General features: G+C 42.5%; 1 protein-coding gene across 4 annotated transcripts in view; it reads left to right on the forward strand.

The window, feature by feature from the left end:
• Nucleotides 1-3,598: 3,598 nt before the first annotated feature.
• The window catches only part of TMEM185A (transmembrane protein 185A), a 42,391-nt gene continuing 23,212 nt past the window's right edge, over nt 3,599-22,777 (forward strand). For 3 of the 4 annotated variants that reach the window (XM_054726670.1, XM_054726695.1, XM_008158698.3), the window contains exon 1: nt 3,599-3,668. In XM_054726670.1, coding sequence (XP_054582645.1) covers nt 3,631-3,668 — 38 coding nt within the window. In that variant the 5' untranslated portion in view covers nt 3,599-3,630. Of the gene's footprint in view, nt 3,669-15,078; nt 15,474-22,777 lie in introns of those variants that run through there. The other variant, XM_054726687.1, reaches the window with a different exon arrangement.

Genomic DNA, 22,777 nt, shown 5'->3' on the forward strand with positions numbered 1-22,777 from the left:
ATGAAATTCATGCACTGGGGGGGGGGGGTTCCTTCAGCCCAGCCTGCCCCCTATCACAGACTGGGAGCCCTCAGGGGATGTCCTACTGACAACTTAGGCCCATGGGGAGCGGGCCTAAGCCACAGTCTGGCCTCCCTCTGTGGGAAGCGACAGGGCTGATCAGGGGAAGGCACCAGCCCCATCACTCCGCTGCTGCAGCCACTGCCAGCCACCGCAGCCGCCAAAGTGTTTTCATCAACACGGACTCCAGTCCCTTCATCATGAAAAAATGACAACTTTCTTTAGGCATTTTCCAGATGTGTCTTTCATAGGATATGACCTTTCTTTCTTTTCTTTTCTTTCTTTCTTTCTTTCTTTCTTTCTTTCTTTCTTTCTTTCTTTCTTTCTCTCTCTCTCTCTCTCTCTCTCTCTCTCTCTCTCTCTCTCTCTTTCTTTCTTTCTTTCTTTCTTTCTTTCTTTCTTTCCTCACCTGAGGATATGTTTCCATTGATTTTTAGAGAATGTGGAAGATAAAGGGAAAGACAGAGAGAAACATCTGTGTGAGAGGAACACTGTGATTGGTTGCCTCCTGCATGAGCCCTGACCTGGGCCCCAGCCAGGTAGGAGCCTGTAACCTAGATACATGCCCTTGATCAGAATCGAACACGGACCCTGCGGTCGGCAGGCCAAGGCTCTATCCACTGAACCTAACTGGCTAGGGCAGGATATGACATTTCTTAGCTCCTCCAGCAGTGGACCTTTGTTTTTTTCTCCAGGAGTGTGGTGGAAAAACCCTAGATAACCTTCTTGGATTCTTATTACCCAAGTTACCAAGAATACTACAAGTGGTGGCATACAGGGAGCTTAGCCAATGAGCAGTCAGAAATGTTGTTTACGCTCGAACTGGTTTGGTTCGGTGGATAGAGCATCAGCCTGCAGACTGAAGGGTCCCTGGTTTGATTCCTGTTAAGGGCATGTACCTTGGTTGGGGGCACATGCCCAGTGGGGAGTGTGCAGGAGGTAGCTGATGGATGTTTCTCACCGATGTTTCTGACAGTCTATCCCTCTCCCTTCTTCTCTTTAAAAAATCAATAAAATATACTTTTTTAAAAAAAGTAAAGGTGTTTCCTCTGCAGCCCATGCACAGAGGATCCCCTGAGTTGTGTCCACTGGGCTAGCGGCATGTCCCTGGCCACTGGGGGCATGCCCCCAAGCCTGGCAGACAGCCGCGTGTTCACTGTGTCTGCCAGGCTGGGGGGCGTAGACCCGGGCTGCTTGGTGCAGGTGCATGTGCAAGTGGCCGCAGGGTGGAATTTCTCGCCTTGCCCTGCGGCTACTTGCGCTTGGTGTCCTTGGCTGCTTATACCGGGACCCGGGCCACTTGGCGCCGGTGCCCATAGGCCACTCCTGGCCAGGGGCGTTCTGGGACCCCGGCCTCTCAGGGCCTACATGCGAGACTACAGGATCAGAGATGTCTGGGTCCCGAGGATGTTCCCCGGACCCAGACAGCTTGGCGCCTGCGTATGCAAATTAACCCACCATCTTTGTTGGGTTAATTTGCATACTCACTCCTGATTGGCTGGTGGGTGTCACAGAGGTATGGTCAACTTGCATCTTTCTCTTTTATTAGTGTAGATATCCTCATGGACAGGGCTCTTCTTGGCAATTTTGTTTGTCAGAGCAAAAGAATACATAGGCAATTTGTTGTGTATTTGTGTCCTATTCCTTAGGCTAAATAGTACCCCCCAACCTGGTCATCTCTGGGACCACTGTGGTCCTGCAGAGCAGTGGGTTCAGCTGTGTGATACCCTGTGACCTCACCAAAGTAGTACCTGCCATCAAGGCTCTGGGGACACTGACAGCTTGCCTGGTCTCTGTGAAACTCTTGAAAGGGCAAAAATGCCTGTTATCCAAGTGTCTTAACAGACAATTTTACTCCTTAATGCATTTTTGGGGTGATTCTGATGGTAATTAAGATGGTGCTGGCCACTGTCAAGTACCTCTTTCTAGCAGATTGTGGGTTGCAAGTTCAGCCAGACCCCCAGTTGCATCTTTACTCCTACATCCTTACTAGCTGGGTGGCTCAGGGCACATTCTACAAGCTTTTCTGTGCCTCAGCATTCTCTCCTGTATTTAAATGTTCATTGGGAACCTCCTCAGGGTTGGTTGACTCTGTCTGAAGGATAGGCAGGGGAGGCGGACCAAAAACTCTGGTGCTTCAGCAGCTGACAAACTTGATTCAGATTACTCATCCTTAAAACAAGCTCATATAATAATACCCATTTCCCAGTGGGTTTGGGAAGCCAAATTACTACTTGTGAAATGTTTTCAAGTTCTCAGAAGAAAGGTTATACATCACAGCAGAGTATGACTATCATAACTGTGATCTTCTGAAGCTGCCTGAGGGCTAACCTGTATAAAATTGCCATTCATGAAACTGTGGTATTGTAAAAACGACTATTATCCATAATACCAGAGTAATGTCTAAAGTATTGCTATGCTTATGGAAAACTCTTAAATCACCCGGAAGGAAATGAAGAAGGTAGGCTAAGTGACCTGCTATGAGTTTGTCCTGATCTCCAATTTCAAAAGTAAATAGACTCCTTGAGGAGGTAGACAACTGTAAGAGCACCGACAACAATAGCATTCTTAGGGCACCTAGTGTGTATCACACAGTGAGTGTGTCATGCAAGTTGTCATGGAGTGTTCCCAACAAGTTTAGAAAATAGGTTTTATTATCTCAGCAGAGGAGAAAAATTGAGGCTCAAAGATGTTGACTTGTCCAATGAAGATGAACCTGGGAGTTTAAATAGATGGTCTGCAGTGGTGAAAGAGGCCAGATGTAAGGTGACCAAAAAGTCTAGGCAGGAGCCAAGGAGTCTCTGAATTAGGTTAGCAAAGCAAGGATGATTCCCAGATTTCCAGTTTGGGCATCCCCCACCCCCACCCGTGAATATCTGTTGCTAAAGGAGAGGCAACCTAGTAGGGGAAGGCCTTGGAGAGGGAAGATAAGTTTGGTGCAGGGTAACCTGAGTTTGGGTAGGCCAGCATATCCCTTTGAGCTGGTCTGCACCTTGGGAGGGAAGTTGAGAAGCAGACTTTGGAGTCACTGACAAATCTGAGTAGTGAAGCCTGGGATAAGATCGCCAACATGCAACTTCTCACCTTTGGCCACTTCTTCCCTTCCCCCAGGAGGCTTAGTACTCACTAGAGCAAATGTCCAGAAGGCAGCATGGGTCAAGGCAGGTGTCCTGGAAGACCTCACTGTAGGCCTCCTAAGCGGCCGCTCCCTCCCCTCCAGTCTGCACCTAGTCAGCGTCCTCCTTGGGCTCTCCGCCCTTCCCTAGGACCCCGGTCTCGACCAGACCCCACAGTCTCCTCAGCCCGCCAGGAAGGGAAAGGGTCAGGGACTGGCATAGCTCAAGACCCAGGCTCTTCACAGGGTCGACGGGCGGGGCCTAGAGCGCATGCGCGACTGCTGTACGGCAGCCCGGAAGGAGGGGCAGGAGGCGGTGGCTCTGGTTTCTCTGGGTGGCGGCGGCAGCAGCGGGGACGCGGCTGGCGCGGGCACCATGAACCCTTTGTAAAGCGCAGGCTGCGAGGGAGGGGGGGCGGGGGGAGGAGGAGGCCTCCGCGGTGAAGTTCTCCGCCATGAACCTGAGGGGCCTCTTCCAGGACTTCAACCCGAGGTGAGGCGCTGCGGGCTCGGCTCTAGGGAGGCGCAGCGGCGCTAAGCTGCAGCGAGAGGCAGGGCACCTGCAGCCCCGGGCGCCTGCCTGAGCTTCCCTGCGGGTGCCAGAGACTCTCTGGGAAAACAGTTTGTCTCCGCTCTGGCCCGCTTCCTCCTCCCGCGCCCTGTACCTTCAGTCCTCTGGCTTGCGGCACAGTCTAGACTCTCCCGGCCAGGGCCCCCGCCTGGCCCTGAGGGAACCCCGCTCTTCTGGGCCTGCCCTCTCTTATTGCTGTCCCAACTTCCCCCTCTCAGTTCCAGCTTTTCGCACTGCTCTGCCTCCCCCCTATTCTCCTCACAAGGGCCATTTCACTTGCCCGCACACCCCTATCCCACATGTCTTCTCAGCCTTTGAGGTTTCCTTGGAGGTAAGCCCATTTCTCCCTTGTTTGCTTCTTTGTGGGGCCGATATCTGATATCTGAAACGTTGAATCCTTGGAGTCTGTGCCAGGGTATGGCAATACCTTACATAATGCCTTTGGGGGTGAACCTGACAGTTTTCCATACGGGTTTTCTCATATGTTCACTATAAGTTTATTTGCAGAAAGTAGATATTGCTGTTCTATTTCCCAGTGGGGGAATAACAGTGGACAATATGGAGAAAACACTGGCTAAAGAATCAAGCATCTGTCCCTCCACTTGCCCAAATGTCTGTAACTGTTCCCTCCCTCAAGCTATGAGCTCCCTAAAGCAGCGACCATCTCCTGATCATCTCACTATCCCAGCACCTCCCATCATGTCTGACAAATAGTACCCACTTGTGAAATATTAGGGAACTAAACCGGACCATCTGACCTGGATTGGAGACAAGGCCATATGTAACTAGGTGATTCTCTGCTCATCTGAAAAATAAGGGGTTAGCCTAATTGATCTCTAAAGTCCACTACTCTATGAAGGGTGTACTTATTTCCCTTATTTGCTGGTGGGAAGCCATGCACTCAATAAACCTTTTGTATGCTCGGTCTTATGCCAGGTGCTCCAGATGCTGGTAGGTTCCAGTTTGGGGGTGGAGAAGGGCATGTAAATACTAGTAGACAGTTTACAGCACTATTCAGTATTGTACTGTGGGAGCCCAGTGGAGCCCACTATCTGGGCTCCTTGTGGGGGGATGAAAGAAAGTCTGAGGTGGGAGGAAGAAAGACATAGAGTGTGTTGGGAGTGCAGTCTTCTTAGGGACGGAAACATTTTAAGCTACGAGTCATTGTGACTTCCTAGGTGCTTTTGTTCCTCTTTGAGCACTGCTGAGTTCATATTTGGGTCTGTAGTGACAAAGTCCCAGTCACTGTAGTCATGATCTTTTTGGCTTGAAGGCACTCTACATAGAGGGTCTTGTTGAAAGCAGGTTACTGAAAAAAAACTGCAGTGTCTTCCTCTGCTGCTTATAGGAGTTAGGGCTGGGTTTCAGGATTGGTGCTGGAGTTGGACAGGCCTTGTGTGTTTGCATTGTTTGGTGAGGGTGATAAGTTATGTCAAACCTGAATTGTTTTGCATCCTTGGACCACTCTTTTATCTGTCCATTTTTATCTGTATAATGAGTATAATCTCTCAGCAGGATAGGGAGGCCAAATTAATGATTGAGTACAAAGTGCTTTACAAATAGGAAGATTCAGGACTATTTTATAAGCTGATAGATAATTCAGAAGCCACAAAGAACTTTGAGGAGTAATCTAACTGGCTTTCAGAGTTGCCAAAGCAAAATAGTGCTGCACAGATACCATCTTTAACTATTTTTCCCTCTAGCATCTTCCCCCCTCAAAAAAAATTGGTATATGAAAATTACAATGAAAGATTAGGTATCTAAACAGTTTTGTAGTAATCATCAGCATATTTATCAACACTTTAATTCTACTTGAAAAGTTTAAAAATCTTTTATATGGTGCCATTTTCCTGAATCAGTGGGAGTGAATGGTGTTACCCCACAGTAGTGACTGCTAAGACAGTGGCCAGGGAATATCAGCAAGTCTGATATATATATTTTTAGCTGGTGGTGTGTCATGTCTTGTGGGCACATCTAGTTTTTGACATTGTTCTTTAGTCTTGTTCCATGAGGAGGAGGGCCCTCCAGACAGCTAGAAAGCAAACTGAGGTGTTTAGACAAGAGATATCTTGTGCTAGGATCTCAAACCTTATCATTGCTGCCTTGCTCCCTGCCTCTAATTCAGAACCAGTTCAACATCTTACCCCAGGATTTTGGCACATACTGTACTCTTTGCTGGAGATGTTTCCCTCTCCTCTCTTCTCCTATCCTCCTGACCTAGTTAACTCCTATTTATCCTTGAGATCTCGGCTCACTTAGAAGCTCTTCTGACTTCCCCGACCAGGTCCATTGATTCCTCTTGGTACTATCTGTGTAGCATGCTGTATTCCTCCATCATAGTACTTATTTGTACCCTTATATTTGTGTGTTTATTTGATTAATGCCTGTCTCCCCTACTAAATTATCCCCTACTATAGCCCTCTCCTATAAGCTCCATGGGGCCAGGCCAGGACTCCATTCATTATGGTACCATGCATACCTGGAATAGTACTCGTATCTGGCTCAATAAATATTTGTGGAATGAACAAATGATTTACTCTCGAGAGCCTATGAGAGAAGTCTAGAACTGCTTCTTTCAGTCACTGCTTTCCTGATGGTCTGTGGCCTGGTTCTCTTTCCTCTCATCCTCTTCCCTCCTTTAGAAAGCAGCCATTCCACTGCAGAGACAGGAAAGGTGATGACACTAAGGAAGAACGTGACTGCCTTTGCTTCTTGGATTATGTGTGTCACAGAAATAGTCACTGTCATGGTTTGGTGATCCCAATTCATGGGCCATGGCTCCAGATCTCCTTTCCAACCTTTTGGTCTTGGTCAGTCTGAACTCGCTGCTGTATTGCCAACACTCTAAAAAACTACAGCGATAGAGAATGATTCACAAGTGTCAACACTCAGTTGCATAAGACTGCTGACCCTCTGCCTGTTTCCATCTGGCATAAAACTGGTTGGTCATGAACTACTTCTTAGGTACACAGGTTAGGACTTGCTGAAACAGATTCACTGGACCCACCAAGTCCTTCCTTGCATGCCCGAGGCTTCCTAATGCCTAGGGAGCCTATTCATTGAATTAGCAAACTATTAGAAGTATACAGGTTTGGCAAACTCTGACTCCAAGGTGTTCCTGAGAGGTAGAGATCTGGAAGTAGGTGGCATTAAGTTGGAACACTGCCCTTCCCATGAAGCACTGGGATTTTCTGCTGTCTTGGTGGAATTGCTGGCTCAGAGAAGGACCTTCAGCCCTGGTAGCCAGGCAGTGCTTGAAAGCTGTGAGGACTCTGCTAGGCATTCTGAGTCGTCTGCAGTGAGCTCCTGACAGAGAGTGGTGCATCCTACAGGTGTGCTGGATTGAGAAAAAAGTGGAGGAACCTTGCTCTAGGGATTCCTTCCAGTGGGTTGGAGTACTGAGGAGGTCAGTAGTGTTTAAAAACTTCCATGTGCTTCAACTTATAAAGTTATTCTGGAGTCTAAGTTATCTTGTCTCTTATTTGAAGTCAGGAAAAAATGAAATGCGATTGCTGGTAATTGTTAACAAAAGGCAGCTACTTGGCCTTTAACAGTCTGTTTGTAAAGGATTCATATTTAAAGCATTCATTACTCAAATATCTCCCAAGTTCCTGCTGTGTGCCAAGACATGTGCTATGTGCTCTAAGTACAAGAAGAAATGGGACATAGTCCCTCTCCATGCTCAAGCCCAGAAGAAGCAGAAATGGAGAGAGAAATTAAAGTTCAACACAGGATGAGGCATTCCAGAGACAGGAACCAAATGCTGTGGAAGCACAAGGGGCAGATGCACTAATTCTGTCTAGAGCATGCTGGGAAGGTTCCACAGCTCAATCTTGAAGGGTATAATTATAGGGTTTTGTCAGCCCAGAGGGCAGGAAAGGTACAAAGTATGCAAAGGCACGGGTTCATGGGAGGGCATGGTATGTTCAGACAGTGGTGAAAGGTCAGTGTACTGGGAACACTGCTAGTTACACGTGTCATTAAAAATACTGTACACAGTGTTAACAGTTACTTAAAATATTATTCACATATTATTTTTAAGAAACACAGCACTGAGTGTATGTCAGTACTGTGAATGAGCTACTCACTACCCAAATGTCTGTTTACCTGTCATTCTGTCATCTCAAAGCACCTGTAGTAAGAAAAGTCTCTTGATTATACTGAGGTTATTATTAGTAACTAGAGGTCCAGTGCATGAATTCGTGCATGGTGGGGGTCCGGCTGGATTGGGGCCGGGGCCAGCCAGGGGGAGGGGCTGCGGGAGGTTGGCCGGCTGGCCCTGCCCGCTGCAGTGCACATCATAGCTACCTGTCATTCCAGTCACTTAGGGTTTTATATATATAGACAGCTGTGACTTATGGGCACCTACCATATGCCAGACACAGAGTCAGTATTTTGTATCTATTATCTTGAATCTTTACAACAACCTTGCTAGTTAGGTATCAGCCTTATTTTACAGAGTCTTAGATACCTGTGACTTCCCTAAAGTCACACAGGCAATAAGGGGCCAAGTCAGGATTCTAACACAAATAGATCTCCTTCTGAAGGTTGTGTTCATTCCTGCATGCCATGCTAATCTCTAATTTAGTGACAGTCTCCCCACCCCATGACATAGTATCTCCAATATACTAAGGAGCCTTCTGTTTACGAGTTGTAACTGATTAAATAAAGGGAACCTTATTCAGAGTTTACACATTCAAATGTGTATCATCCTTCAAAGAAGCTACTTAAGGAAAAGAGAAATATATACAGAGTGGGGCAAAAGTAAGTTTACAGTTCATATGGGAAATAATACAATAATCTATATTAATAAAAGGGTAATATGCTAATTAGACTGGGAGACCTTCTGGGAGACCTTCCTGACAAAGCCATGGTGGCAGGGCCGAGGTAGAGGTGGTTAGGGGCGATCAGGACAGGAGGGGGGGCAGTTGGGGGAGAGCAGGCCAGCTGGGGGGCATTTGGGGGCAAGCAGGCTGGTGAGGGGGTAGTTGGGGCAATCAGGCTGGTAGGGGGGGCAGTTGGGGGCAAGCAGGCTTTTGGGGGGGCAGTTAGGGGCAATCAGGCCCTCAGGGGGGCAGTTAGGGGTGATCAGACCAGAAGGGGGGCAGTTGGGGGTGATCAGGCCAGCAGGCAGAGTGGTTAGGGGCGATCTGGCAGGAAGGCAGGTGAGCAGTTAGGAGCCAGCAGTTCCAGATTGCAAGAAGGATGTCCGACTGCTGGCTTAGGCCCAATCCCCCAGATTGGAGAAGATGCAGGCTGGGCTGAGAGACACCCCCGCCTCCGGTGCATGAATTTCATGCACCGGGCCACTAGTCCTATATAATAAAAGGCTAATATGCAAATCAACCAAACAGTGGAACGACCAGTCGCTATGATGCACATTGACCACCAGGGGGCAGATGCTCAACGCAGGAGCTGCCCCCTGGTGGTCAGTGTGCTCCCACAGGGGGCGTGCCGCTCTAGTGAGTGCAGCACCCTTGGTGGGAGCCTTTCCAGCCTCTGCTACAGGTGAGCTGTAAGGAGCGAGGGGTCCCGGACTGCGAGACCCCAGATGCAAGAGGGATGTCTGACTGCTGGGAGCGGGCCTAAGCCATCGGTCGGACATCCCAAGGGCTCCCAGACTGCGAGAGGGCGCAGGCTGGGCCGAGGGACCCCCCTGCCTCCCCCCTCCCCCCGCAGTGCACAAATTTGATGCACCGGGTCTCTAGTTAGTAAATAATGATACAAGAATAAACTTCTTTATGTACTCACAACTGTAAACCTACTTTTGCCCCACCCTGTACATATATTTATTCCATTGCTCATACTCCTTGTTACATATCTGAATTTCCTTTGGAGTCAGATTACAAATCATATAAGGAAATGTTTTGTTGTTCTGTAATCATATATAATTTTGAACTCAAATAATGCCACCTAGTTTGATCACGCATCTTATTCATTAAACTTGACTCTGACTTTTGGTTGTTTCCAAAAATTGAATATCCTCTTGGTCAAGTTTTGACAGCAATGAAGATATTCAGAAGAACAGACTGCATTATCTCAAGTGATTCCAGGAGGCACACTCTAAAGATGGTTTGAGCCCTAGCCAGCTTGCCTCAGTGGATAGAGCATCAGCCTGTGGACTGAAGGGTCCCAGGTTCAATTCCAGCCAAGGGCACATGCCTGGGTTGCGGTCTTGATCCCCAGTAGGGGGCGTGTAGGAGGCAGCTGATCAATGATTCTCTCTCATCATTGATGTTTCTGTCTCTCCTTCTCCCTTCCTCTCTGAAATCAATAAAGAAATATATATTTTTTAAAAAGATGGTTTGAACCAAGAAGTGGAATAGTGCATTGAATCCCAGGAGAATTGTTTAAAGGAGACAAGTCTCATTTGAATGCATAATTTCTGGTTTTAAAAATATTTTTCTTATAATTGGCAATTACACACATATTTTTCTTGGCTGTGAGTTCTTTGAAGGCCAGGATGTTGAGGCATTCAACAAATGTACTAATGAGTGATATTAAGTATAAATAGACATGTACCACTGGATTCTTTGTTTTAGGGCAGAAAGAGTGGGTTGGAGGAGTTTTAGATGGTTTCTTAGGATTCCGGGGTTAAGCTTGCCAATATTGAGCTTTGGGTTTCTAATTACCTTGCCTGATTATAGTTCATGTCCATACAAGGTGACTAGAATTTAACATGAAAGCCTTGACTTAAGCTCTGGAGATGGGGTCTTTATAACTGATGATTTGTACTGTGTCCTAATAGGGAGAAAAGTCTCTTGGTTATACTAAGACCTGACAGTGAGAAAAATGATTGCTAAATGAGATTGTTACAACTGTTCTGTTTTATAAAAAACTAGGGGCCCAGTGCATGAAATTTGTGCACTGGAGGGGGGTCCCTCAGCACAGCCTGCCCCTTCTCACAGTCGGGAAGACCTCAGGGGATGTCCTAAACCACAGTCTGGCCTCCCTTTGCCAGAGGCAACCGGGCTGATCAGGGGAAGGCACCACCCCCATCACCCCGCTGCTGCGGCCACTGCCGGCCGCAGCCGCCACCAAGGTGTTTTCATCAACACAGACTCCAGTCCCTTTACCACGAAAAAATGCCTGTATCCGCTCTGGGCCTGCTCAAGCTGCGCCGCGGCAGCTCGGGCACGACCCCCTGTCTGTGTCCCCACCCACCAGCTCCTGCCTGTGCGTGCCTCTGTTGGGAACGGCCTCCACCTCCGAGGCAGTGTGACATTAGTGCTGGGCAGGACTGCACACATCTCTGCTAGGGGCGGAAGTCCCTGCCCCCATCCCTGCCCACCAGCTCCTGTGGCTCCTGTGCACACGCAGCCTGTTGACCGGTTGTGAATGGGACACCGTTAGGACCAATTAGCATATTACCTCGATAGATAGATAGATAGATAGATAGATAGATAGATAGATAGAAGCAACTAAACTAAGTTAAATTGATTATTGGCTCAGGGCTTTCACTTTCCTTATATTAACATATTGATTGATATATGAGCAGCCTGATGAGGAGACAGGCTTAGGCCCAGGTTGTTCCACCCATGACCACACAGTTTTGTGCAGTCCTTGGCTCCTTATACTTCTCTTTAAAAGTGATTTGTTTTTATTTGGCTTTTGTGCTTCCTTATATCTATTGGTTAGATGTTCTTAAACATTTTTATCTTTAAAAAACCAGTTTAAATTGCCACTAAAAGACATTAAATTTGGTTAGTAAGATTATGCTCAGTGTGAGAGGTACAGTCCCTTTAACAGTTTGGAACAGTGTCAGCAGATCGTCAGTTGGGGTCATTGTCTGAAGTGTTAGACATAGAAGTACTCACAGGGATGTGTCACCCAAAGCATTCATGTGTGTGCATGTGTGCCTGCTCTAGTTAAACCAGCAGCTTTCACTGGAGAAAACTGAAGGGTCTAAAAAGAGTCCAGTTGCATTCTTTGGATTTGCAGAAAACAGACACTAGAACATTTACACTCATAGAGTCATCTCTTTACTAAGTATATTCCCTCCCTTCTTCTCTTCCTCTCTCAATTCTTTTCCCCTCCCCACAAAGTAGAGAGGGGATTTGAGCCTCAAGCCAAAGCCGCATATAGATTTTAGAGAGGATACTAACTTTATAATTTGATCCATGTGAGGCTACTAATGATCACATGCTATCATTACTGATTCAGATGAAGAGTGGAATAAATCTATTTTAAAGGTGTAATTGAAAAGTGAAATTTAGGAAATAGTGGTTAATGTCAGAATATCCATTAGAACCTCCATTTGCTGGTTTGTGGAGAACCAAGCAAAATTTATTTTATACTTGTTCTTTGGTCTGAATGTTTCTTGCAAAATAACACAGAATAGTGTTGGATTTGACTATGATTTTTCCTTAAAAATTAATTTTCTTATCACTGTGTTATTGCTATATCGTATTCTATTCTTGCCTGTCAGGTTTGTGATTTCCTATTTAGTATGCCATATTTTTTTAAAAAAACAAACAAACTTGGTTCTGACCAGGTAGCTCAGTTGGTTAGAGAGTTGTCCCCATATGCCAGCGTTGCAGATTTAATCCCTGGTCAGGGCACATACAGGAATCAAGCACTGAATGCATGCATGGGTAGAAAAGCATATCAATGTTACTCTCTCTCTTTCTCTAAAATCAATGAATAAAGATTTTTTTAAAGGTGATTGCATTGTTTTTTCAACCAAATGTATAGTTTGTTCATTTTTTTTTAAAGAACCAATTATTGGTGTAACTTAATTCCGTTTTTGTATCTATCTTTCTACTTGTAGTTTTATTATTTTTTTGGCTTCTTTTTGTCCCCCCCCCTCTAAATTTCTTAGAAATTCAGTTCACTAGTTTTTCCTTTGCCTCATTTTTCTTTCTTTTCTTTTTTTGCTTCTATTTACACTTTCGGAGTGGACACATTTTCTCCAAGTTCTGCTTTGGCAGCAGTCCAAGTGTTTTGATATTTCAGTTGTGTTTTAGCAGTATTTTAAATATTCTGTGGTAATTTTGTATTTCATCTTTGATTTAGTCCTTATTTAAAGAAGGAAATTAACATTCATTGACTATTACCTGCTTGACACCAAACCCTGCAATAAATGCTTTCTGATAGTTATTTACTATAGTCCTTCTCAGCTCTGCCTGGTAGAGGTTGTATTATCTGCCCTTTGCTCATGAGAAACCTGAAGTTCAAATGAAGTTGCACAAATAATATCTTCAACACTACTATTCTGCTTAACAGACCCATATAGTTAGACCATTTTCAGTCTGTTTTTGTCAGTTTATTATGAATTGCGTAGAATTTCTGCCTCACGATCTCTACCAATTACAGTCTAGCTTGCACACTATACCTTCTGTCACCCTTCTTCCCAGAAAATCTTCAGTGGCTTTCTATTGCCTATTTATAAATTCAGAGGAGTTTATCTTGTTATTTAATTCCCTACCTTCTTACTTGAGCCTTCCTTTCCCTTATTTCCTCAGGTATCTTTTCTCCTGCCTCCCCAGCACCCTACCCCGCAAAATTCACAAAATGTACTCCATGTGTTCCAGTCTCCTGGATACAAAAGATTGTCTCCTGCTTTAAAAAAACCTTATCCCTTTACCTAGAATTCCCTATCCCCAACCTACTGACCCACCCAGTCCCACCTCCTTTCCCAGCTCTCCCAGGGAAGTTAATCTTCCATGTCTTTATTTATCATGGTAAATATAGTTACTGTTGATCGGTAGTCCCACTCTGCTCCTATTAGTCTTTGAGCATCTTCAGGGCAGAGACTATATTTTCATCATCTTTGTATATCTCACACATTGCAGGCACTCCAACAGTTTTTTAAATTTTAAATTAGATTTGTGTTTATTGTGTATCAGTGCCCCATGATTCTTTATCCCCTTCTGGAAAAATCTGTATGCATGTAAAGAAAGCATTTTTTTTTTGTCCTGCTACTTAATTCTCTCGATAGAACCATGCTATTTTTATCTACTTGAGTGTTCATGTCCATAGTTTCTTTAGGAACTTTGTCTACTTTATCTATTTTGATTTAATAGTAGCATGTAGAAGCCCGCAATATCTCTGTATATATTCTAAAATAAAAATTTTCAGGTTATTTTCATATTCTATGGCCATGTTGTTAGTTTATTATTACTTATATTTTCCTTATTAATCATTTTTATATTTTAATTCTTTTTCTTTAAAATCTGATTTATTAAATTACTGTACTAGTAAACTGCTTCTCTTTCCTTATCCAGGCATGATACACCTTTGTCATCTCTTTTCTTGTAGTTGGTTCGACATTTCACATTGGTTGCAAGTGTGACTCTTAAATGCAATAGATTTAGATTTTATTGTTTAATCCGGCAAGTGACCTTTCTTATTATTGGACTGTGGTAGGCAGAGTAATAACACCCCTCCCCCCCAAATATTTCCTCATCATAATCCTTAGAACCTGGAAGCATGTTCTGTTACCTGGCAAAGAGAAACCTAGGTAGCAGATGGAATTAAGGTTGCTAATCACCTTACCTGAAAATAGGGAAATCATTCTGGATCATCTGGTTGGACCCATAATCACAGGTCTTAAATGGAGAAAAGGGAGGCAGAAGAGTAGGTCAGAGTGAGTCAGTGTTAGGAGGACTGGATTCTCCACTGCTGGCTTTGAAACTGGAGCCTAGGGCCATGAGCCAAAGGGCTATGAGGCAGCCTCTACAAGTTAAGACAGGGAAACTCTCTCCTAGAGTCTCCGGAAAGTTCACAGCCCTGATGACGCCTTTATTTTAGCCCAGTGAGACCCATTTCAGATTTTTAATATCCAGAACTATAAAGTTAATAAATTTGTGCTTTTTAAGGCACTGGGTGAGTGGCAATTTTGTATGGCAGCAATAGAAAACTAATGAAAGGGTGATATTCCACCCTATTTCTATTTTCCAGCCCTACTATTTGAATTGGGAATTATATTTTATACTACTATTTGTCCTCTTGTAAGTTCATTTTGTATCATTCCTATTTTTCATTTTTCATGTAATAGGCCCAGAACTCTTATTTTTCCTTTAGACTATCTCAAAAAAAAGTAATAAAGTAATCACTTTTACAACATCTTACACATTTTGGTACTTATATTTTTATTATTTCCACTACTCTTTTATTAAATAAGAAAACTCTCTTTTAGGGAAGATAGTGAATTTAGCTTACAGGTTTTATTTCCCCCTAACTCATCTATTTTTTTTTAAGTCTGCAACTCCTTTAGAAAAGTTTTACCTCTACATATTATCTAATTTACTTATGAATCCTATGTTTATCATTCTCTTTTCATTTATTGATATTCTAAATCACATTTCATTTTTTTTAATTTCAGGATCACACAGTGATTTAATCTAAAATATGAAGGGAGAGGTCTCTTTCTATATAAAGTTAAATAGGATTGCCTGGATAGGGATTTATGCCCAGAAAGAAAAATGGAATGGAGCCACAGGGAACAAGAGAGTTAATGACATCACCAGCCCACAACTTCTGTTCTAGTTACTGAAAAGAGGACCAGGGCTCTACTTCTAGCTGCATATTCACTTACAGTCAAGCCTCGGTTCTCAGTTCTCGAATGTCTCCCATCTTGAACAATTCAGTTCTCGACCAAGTTGTTCATGGAAAAAATGTCTTCGTTTTTTTGAACAAAACTTCAGTTCTGACCTGACAACCCTTTAATGCTGACACATCAGCATGACAAAAAGCGTCTCTCTGGCCACTAACAAAGGAGAGAATGTGAGTCAGTTTACCATGCTGTGAATATTTTCATGTTGTTTTCTTTCCTTCTTCTTCTTCTTCTTTTTTTTTTTTTTTGCTTTTGTTGTTGGTGAAATGGACAGTTAGCACAATTTCAAAACATAAAGAGGCCATTAAGAGTTCCAAAGTTGCTAATGGTGTGAAAGAAACAATGTTCACAGGCAAATGAAGAGATGGAAAAACTTGTTGATTTGATTAAAGGAAAAGCAATAGGCAGGTGACAGCATTTCTGGGGCAATGATTTGTGAAAGAGGAAGATGCTACACCCAGTGCTGAAAGTGATTTGTTTAAGGCTAGCAGGGAGTAGTTCCATAAATTTAAGAAAAAAAGTATTTGTTTATAGATTTAACTGTGCATTAGACATGTACTCTATATAAGAAAGGTTAAAATAGGGAATCAGTTAGGGGTCAGGAACGGATTAATTCCATTTACATTATTTCAAATGGGAAAAATGATTCAGTTTTCTAACAAATAGCTTCTGAGAACAGCCTTCCGGAACAAATTATGTTCGAGAACCGAAGTTCCACTGTGTTTCTTTTAAATATTATTTGTTTTTAAGTTCATCGTTTCTGGTAATGATATGTATTGCTGAATTTGGTTGACAAATGGGTTCTGATTTTCTAGACTTTGCAATTTCTCCCTGTACTTTCAGAGAGAAGAAGTCATCTCAACTGGTTATTTCTCTATTTGTGGTGCTCACTCCCTTTTTATTAGTTGTGGATTCCCCCCTTTCTTCTCCAAAGTCTAGGGATGAAGTCATTCACTTGGCATCTTTCAGTGGTAGCTCTCTTTTTCTTTGCAGTAGCTTGTAAAAGCCTCCCTTTATCTTTGAGCATTAATAATCATAAGTAACATACATCTAGCGAAGCAGTTATCAAACTGTTTTCCACAGACACCTGGGGACCCTTGAGAACCTTTCCAGGGGTCTGCATGTCACAACTATTTGCATAATAATACTAAGATATTCTTTGCCTCCATCTCTGGGTTGACATTTACACTGATGGTGCAAAAGCAGTGGTGGGTAAACTGCTGGCATCTGAGCACAAATCACACTGGTGAGAGGAAACTGTACAAGTCCTCTTTGTATTATTCACCAGTGTGCTTGCAGTTAAAAAAAAAGGCAGCTTTACTTAGGAATGTTCTTGATAAAACAGAAAAAAATACCAATCTCATTCAATCTTAGCCCTTGTATATACATTGTTTTCGTATTCCATGTGACAAAATAGAAAGAATACATAAAGGCCCTCTGCTGTATACTGAAATATAGTAGCTGACTCAAGGAAAAACACTTGTGTACCTAAGTTGCAAGCTGCTATTTTCATGGAACATCATTTTAATCTGGGACTGTAGTTGTTTGTATTAGGGTATTTGACAGAAATTTACTCAAAAATGCAAATGAACCTGTCACTTCAAGGAAAACAGCTGATGGTGATTTTGCAAATGGTAAAATTTGAGCTTTCAAGGGAAAATTAGAATTTTTGAAATGTTATTTCCACCACCATGAGCTTGAGAGTCTCCTAATACATAAAATATTTCTTATAAAAAGGGTTGTGATAATAACTAATATGATTTTTACTATTGTATAGTGAAATATGTCAACATTTGAAAGTTCTTTATTACTCAGTGAGCCAGTATTTTCTAGAAACTCATTGATAGGGTTTAAAATTCCACACCACAGTCAACCTTCAAGAAATTATCACTGCTTCAGTTTTGGTATCCTATCAAAGAAGAATATCTACTATTATCTGAAAGAGCTATTAAAATATTTAGTTCTTTTCTAACTACATACCTCTGTGAGGCCAGATTTTTTTCATATGCTTGAATAAAAACAACATATTGCAACAGAATGAATGCAGATGTTGATATTAGAATCTAGGAGTCTTCTATGAAGCCACACACTTAAAAATATTGCAAAAATATGAAAACAATTTTGGAAAATTGTTTTTAATTAAAATTATTTTACTTGTATTAATATATGAATTTATTATTTATTTATTTTTAAAACATTCTTTTTTATTTTTTTGTGTATTTTTAAATATCTTTTTATTGATTTTTAGAGAGAGAAAGGGAGAGGAAGAGAGAAAAACATCAATCTGCTGTCTCCAGCACACCCCCCACTAAGGATCAAGCTCACAACCCGGCATGTGCGACATGTGCCCTGACCATGGATCAAATTGAGGACCTCTTGGTGCATGGGACTACACTCAATCATCTGATCCAGGGCTATTATTTATTTTTAATTAATGTTTTTTCAACAGAAGTTTAAAAATTTGATAGGTATGATGCATAAAAACAAAGCTGTTTGGGATCCTCATTAATTTTTAAGATTGTAAAGGAATCCTGATATAAAATATTTTGAGAACTACTCATTTAGTGCTTTACACAACACACTTTTCATACTCATGATATTACATTCAAAACCACCTTATGGGGTACATATTATCCAGATTTTGTAGAGCAGAATACCACAACACAAAAAGGATATATATATATATATATATATATATATATATATATATATATATCCTATATAATAAAAGGCTAATATGCAAATTAACCTAACAGAGGAACGACTGGTTGCTATGACATGTACTGACCACCAGGGGGCAGACGCTCAATGCAGGAGCTGCCCCCTGGTGGTCAGTGCACTCCCACAGGGGGAGCGCCGCTCAGCTAGAAGTCCTGAGCCGGGTTCATGTCTGGCGAGCACTAAGGATTTCCAACTGATGGCTTAGGCCCACCCTCCATGGAGAGCAGGGGCTCCTGGACTGTGAGAGGGTGCAGGCCAGGCTGAGGGACTGCCTCCCCCCCCCCCCGCCAAGTACACGAATGTCGTGCACTGGGCCTCTAGTATATGTGTGTGTGTGTGTGTGTGTGTGTGTGTGTGTGTGTGTGTGTGTGTTAGCAACCTCTCCAAATCACTGCAGTTTACACTCTTGGAGGTTTGCTTCAGAATTGAATTTTGTAGGTCTCCTTTCCTTACAACCCACCCCCCCCCCCACACACACAATTTTCCAATTGACATTCCTTATGGTGTTTTTCATAATACAAAGTATATGTAATACACAGTGCATAAACTGTTCCAAAAAAAATCAGCAATCATACGTAAAAAAGTGTGAAGACTGTCTTTAATCTTCCCTGCTGGAGATCGCTATTCATCCACAGTATATATCTACCTGGATGCTTTTCCAAAAATGTTGAATTATCAATATAAAGTTACTTGTGATAGTATTCAATTGAAAATATTTTGGAGCCTGGGCTGGGTGGTTCGATTGGTTGGAGCATCATCAGTACACCAAAAAGTTGCAGGTTAAATCCCCAGTCCGCTCAAGCTTAGGGGAGGCAGCCCATCCATGTTTCTCTATCCAGAGCTGCTAGCTGCTTGAACAAGTTAGCATCTAAGATTTCATTCCTCATCTGTAAAATGGAAATAGTGAAAGTGCCTCCTTTATAGGGTTGCTGTGAGGCTTAAGTGAGATAATGCATGAGAAACAGCACAGTACCTGACATTCCACAAACATCTAATAAATGTTAGCTGTTGATGTGTGTAGGTAGATCAATAGGTATTCCAGGTTTATCAAAGTAAATTTTATATGCAGTTAACTTATCCATTTTTAGTGCACAGTCCTATGAGTTTTAATAAATCCATTCACTTGTAATACCACCACCCAAAGATATAGAAAAATTTTATTGCTGAAAAAACTTCCCTCATGTCCTTTGTAGTCAATCGTTCCCCCAACACAGCCACTGGTAACCACACTGATCTGTGTTTTTGTATCTGTATCCAGAATGTCAAATAAAAGGAGTCATACAGTATATTGTGTCTTCAGTCCGAGTAATTTTGCTTAGCATAGTGCATTTGAGGTTCATCCATGTTGTTGCATGCATCCCTAGTTTGTTCCTTTTTACTATTGATTAGTGTTCCATTGAATAGATAAGCCACAATTGGTTTAACTGTTTACCAGTTTATGGACATTAGGGTTGTTTCGAGTGGCTATTATAAATAAAGCTACTTGGAACTTTTGAATACAAGTCTTTGTGTGCACATTTGTTTTTCTTTTTCTTGAGTAAATACCTAGGCATGGGATTGCTGGGTCATAAAGTAAGTATGCACTTAATTATATAAGAAATTGCAGAAGTGTTTTCTAAAGTGGCTGTACTGTTTTGCATTCCCACCAGCAATATATGATGGTTCCAGTTGCTCTACATCCTTAGCAACAATTGTCATAATTGATCATTTTAATTTTTGCCATTGTGGTGAGTAGGTAGTTTTATCTCATTGTTGCTTTAATTTGCATTTCCTTACTTTCTGAAAATATTGAGTATCTTTTCATGTGCATATTTGCCTTTTATGTAACTTTTTGATGGAATGTCTATTCTTATTTTTCTGCTATTTTTAATCAGATTTTTTTAGTTATAAAAGTTCTTTATGTATACTGGATACAGGTACTTTGTCAGATGTGTTTTCAGAATATGCTCTCAGTTTGTGGCTTGGTTTTTCATTTTTTAAATTGTGTCTTTTGGAGAGTAAGAGTTTTTAATTTTGAAGAAGTCCAATTTTGTATCCCATCTAAGAAATCTTTACCTAATTCTAGGTGGCAATTATTTTTCCCCCTATATTTTCTATACATTTTGTAGTTTTGGTGATTACATTTAGGTCTATGATCCATTTCATGTAAATTTTTGTATATGCTGTGAGGTTAAGAGTCTAGGTGTATTTTTCCCATCTATCCAGTTGATTCAGTAGTATTTCTTAAAACACAATTCTTTCTCCATTGAGTTGCCCTGGCATAAGTTAACTGGCCATGTATGTATGGGCCTGTTTTGGACTCTATCCTATTCTCTATGTAATACCATTGTCTTGATTATTGTAGTTTTATACTAAGCCTTGAAAGCATGTAGTATAGATTCTCCAACTTTGTTCTTTCTTACAATTTTTTTGCGCATTCTAGGTTCTTTGCATTTTCATGTAACTTTTAGAATCAGTATGCCAATTTCTATAGAAGAGACTGCTGGAATTTTCAATGGGATTGCACTGAATCTTTAGAATAATTTGATGAGTGGTGCAAGGTAAATAATGGTCCTTAAAGATATCCACTTCTTAATCCATGGAACCTGTGAATATTACCTTTCTTTGGCAAAAAGGTGATAATTACCTTATATGCCAAAATGTGATTAAATTAAAGATCTCTTATTGGAAGAGTATCCTGGATTATCCAGGTGAACCACAATGTATTCATAGGTTTCCATATAAGAAGGAGGCAGAAGGAGAAACTGTTAGGAGGAGAAGGCAATTTGATGGAGGCAGAGAAAGAGATTTGAAGATGCTACATTGCTGGATTTGATAATGGAGGAAGGGGCCCAAGGAGTGCAAGTAATGCAGCTTTATTTTTTAAATTTTTTTAAATATATTTTATTGATTTTTTACAGAGAGGAAGGGAGAGGGATAGCAAGTTAGAAACATCGATGAGAGAGAAACATTGATCAGCTGCCTCTTGCACACCCCCTACTGGGGATGTGCCCACAACCAAGGTACATGCCCTTGACTGGAATCGAACCTGGGACCCTTCAGTCCGCAGGCTGACGCTCTATCCACTGAGCCAAACCAGTCAGGGCGTAATGCAGCTTTAGAAACTGGGAAGAGCAACGAATGGATTTTCCCTTAGTCTCTGGAGGAATCAGGGCCCTGCTGACACCTAAGTTGTAACTGAGTGAAACCCATTTTAGACCTCTGAACTATAAGAGAATAAATGTGTGTTGTTTTGAGCCACCGTGTTGGTGGTAATTTGTTACAGCAAACACTAGAGGCCCAGTGCATGAAATCGTGTGGGTAGGGTCCCTAGGCCTAGCCTCCTGCAATCAGGGCCATCTTCTGCCCATTTGCCAGTCCCCAGGCCTAATGCCACCAGGCTGTCAGGCCATTGGCATCACCAGCTCATCCCTGGCTGCTTGGGGGCTCAGGCCTGTGGGAAAGCAACCACCGGTGACTTCACCTCTATGCGTGTGTGCCAGGTTGGCCGCTGATGGAACACGCTGCCCACTGGGGGCTGCTCACATGGGCACCACCCTGCCGCTGCCACAGCTGCTGGAAGTTGAGGCGCTGACGGAGGCTGTGGGTCACGCCTGCGACCTACCTGCCCTGGCGTGAGTGGCCCCGAGTGGGCAGCGCGTTCCACCAGCAGCTGGCCCGGCACATGCGCATGGAGGTGAAATTGCTGGCGCCCGCTTTCTCGTAGGCCTGAGCCCCCAAGCAGCCAGGGATGAGCTAGTGATCCCAATGGCCTGACAGCCAGCCTAGTCCTCCCGTGACCCACCCTGATTCTCCCGTTCACCATTGCTGACCCATCAGAGCCTGCAGGCCAGGGGGAGGGACCAAGAGGTCAGCCATTCAGCCCACTCGCCAGTCGCCAGTCCCGCCCACCCCCGCTTGGGACCGGGTGGGAGAGGGACCAAGAGGTGGTCAATGCCACCTCATGGCGACTGGTTGAGCGGTCATTCCTGCCATGATGCTTATGGCCTCTGGGTCTTTTATACATATAGATAGGAAACTAATACACAGAGGATGTAAATCTTAGCAATAATGACATTTTAAATCTATAAACATGGTATATCTCTCCATTTATTTAGATATTTAACTTTTCTTGGTAGTGTTTGGTAGGTTTCAGTGAACAAGTCTTGCACATATTTTGTTACATTTATCTATAAGTATTTGATATTTTGATGTTGTAAATTTTATTTTTAGAATAGTTTTAGATTTATAGGAAAGTTGCAATAAATGATAGTTTAAATTTTTCAGTATTCAATGACTAGCATATAAAGATGAAATAATATTTTTGGTACATTTCCTCTGTACTTTGCAACTTTGCCTAGTTCACTTATTAGATTTAGTAGCTGATTTGGGAATTTTTACATATATAGTCATATTGTCAGCAAATAACAAATGTACTCCTTCCTTTCAAATCTTTATTCCTTTTATTTCTTTTTTTCTTGTGTTATCATTGTGGCTAGGACATCTAGTACAATATTGAATAGATGTATTGAAGTGGACACAATTGCCTGTTTACAATCTTAGGGGGAAAGTATTGTCTTTCACTACTAAGTATTATAACTGTAGGGTTTTTAAATAGATATCCTTCTACTCCTAATTTGTTTAGAACTTTTAAGTTGAATGGGTAGTGAATTATGTCAAATGCTTTTTCTAGGGCTATTGAGATAATCATGTTTTTTTCTTTTTCATTCTATCAATACTACAAATTTTATAATTGATCTCAAATGTTGAGTCA

This window comes from Eptesicus fuscus, chromosome 1 (assembly GCF_027574615.1).
Source record: "Eptesicus fuscus isolate TK198812 chromosome 1, DD_ASM_mEF_20220401, whole genome shotgun sequence".
Taxonomy (NCBI): Eukaryota; Metazoa; Chordata; class Mammalia; order Chiroptera; family Vespertilionidae; genus Eptesicus; species Eptesicus fuscus.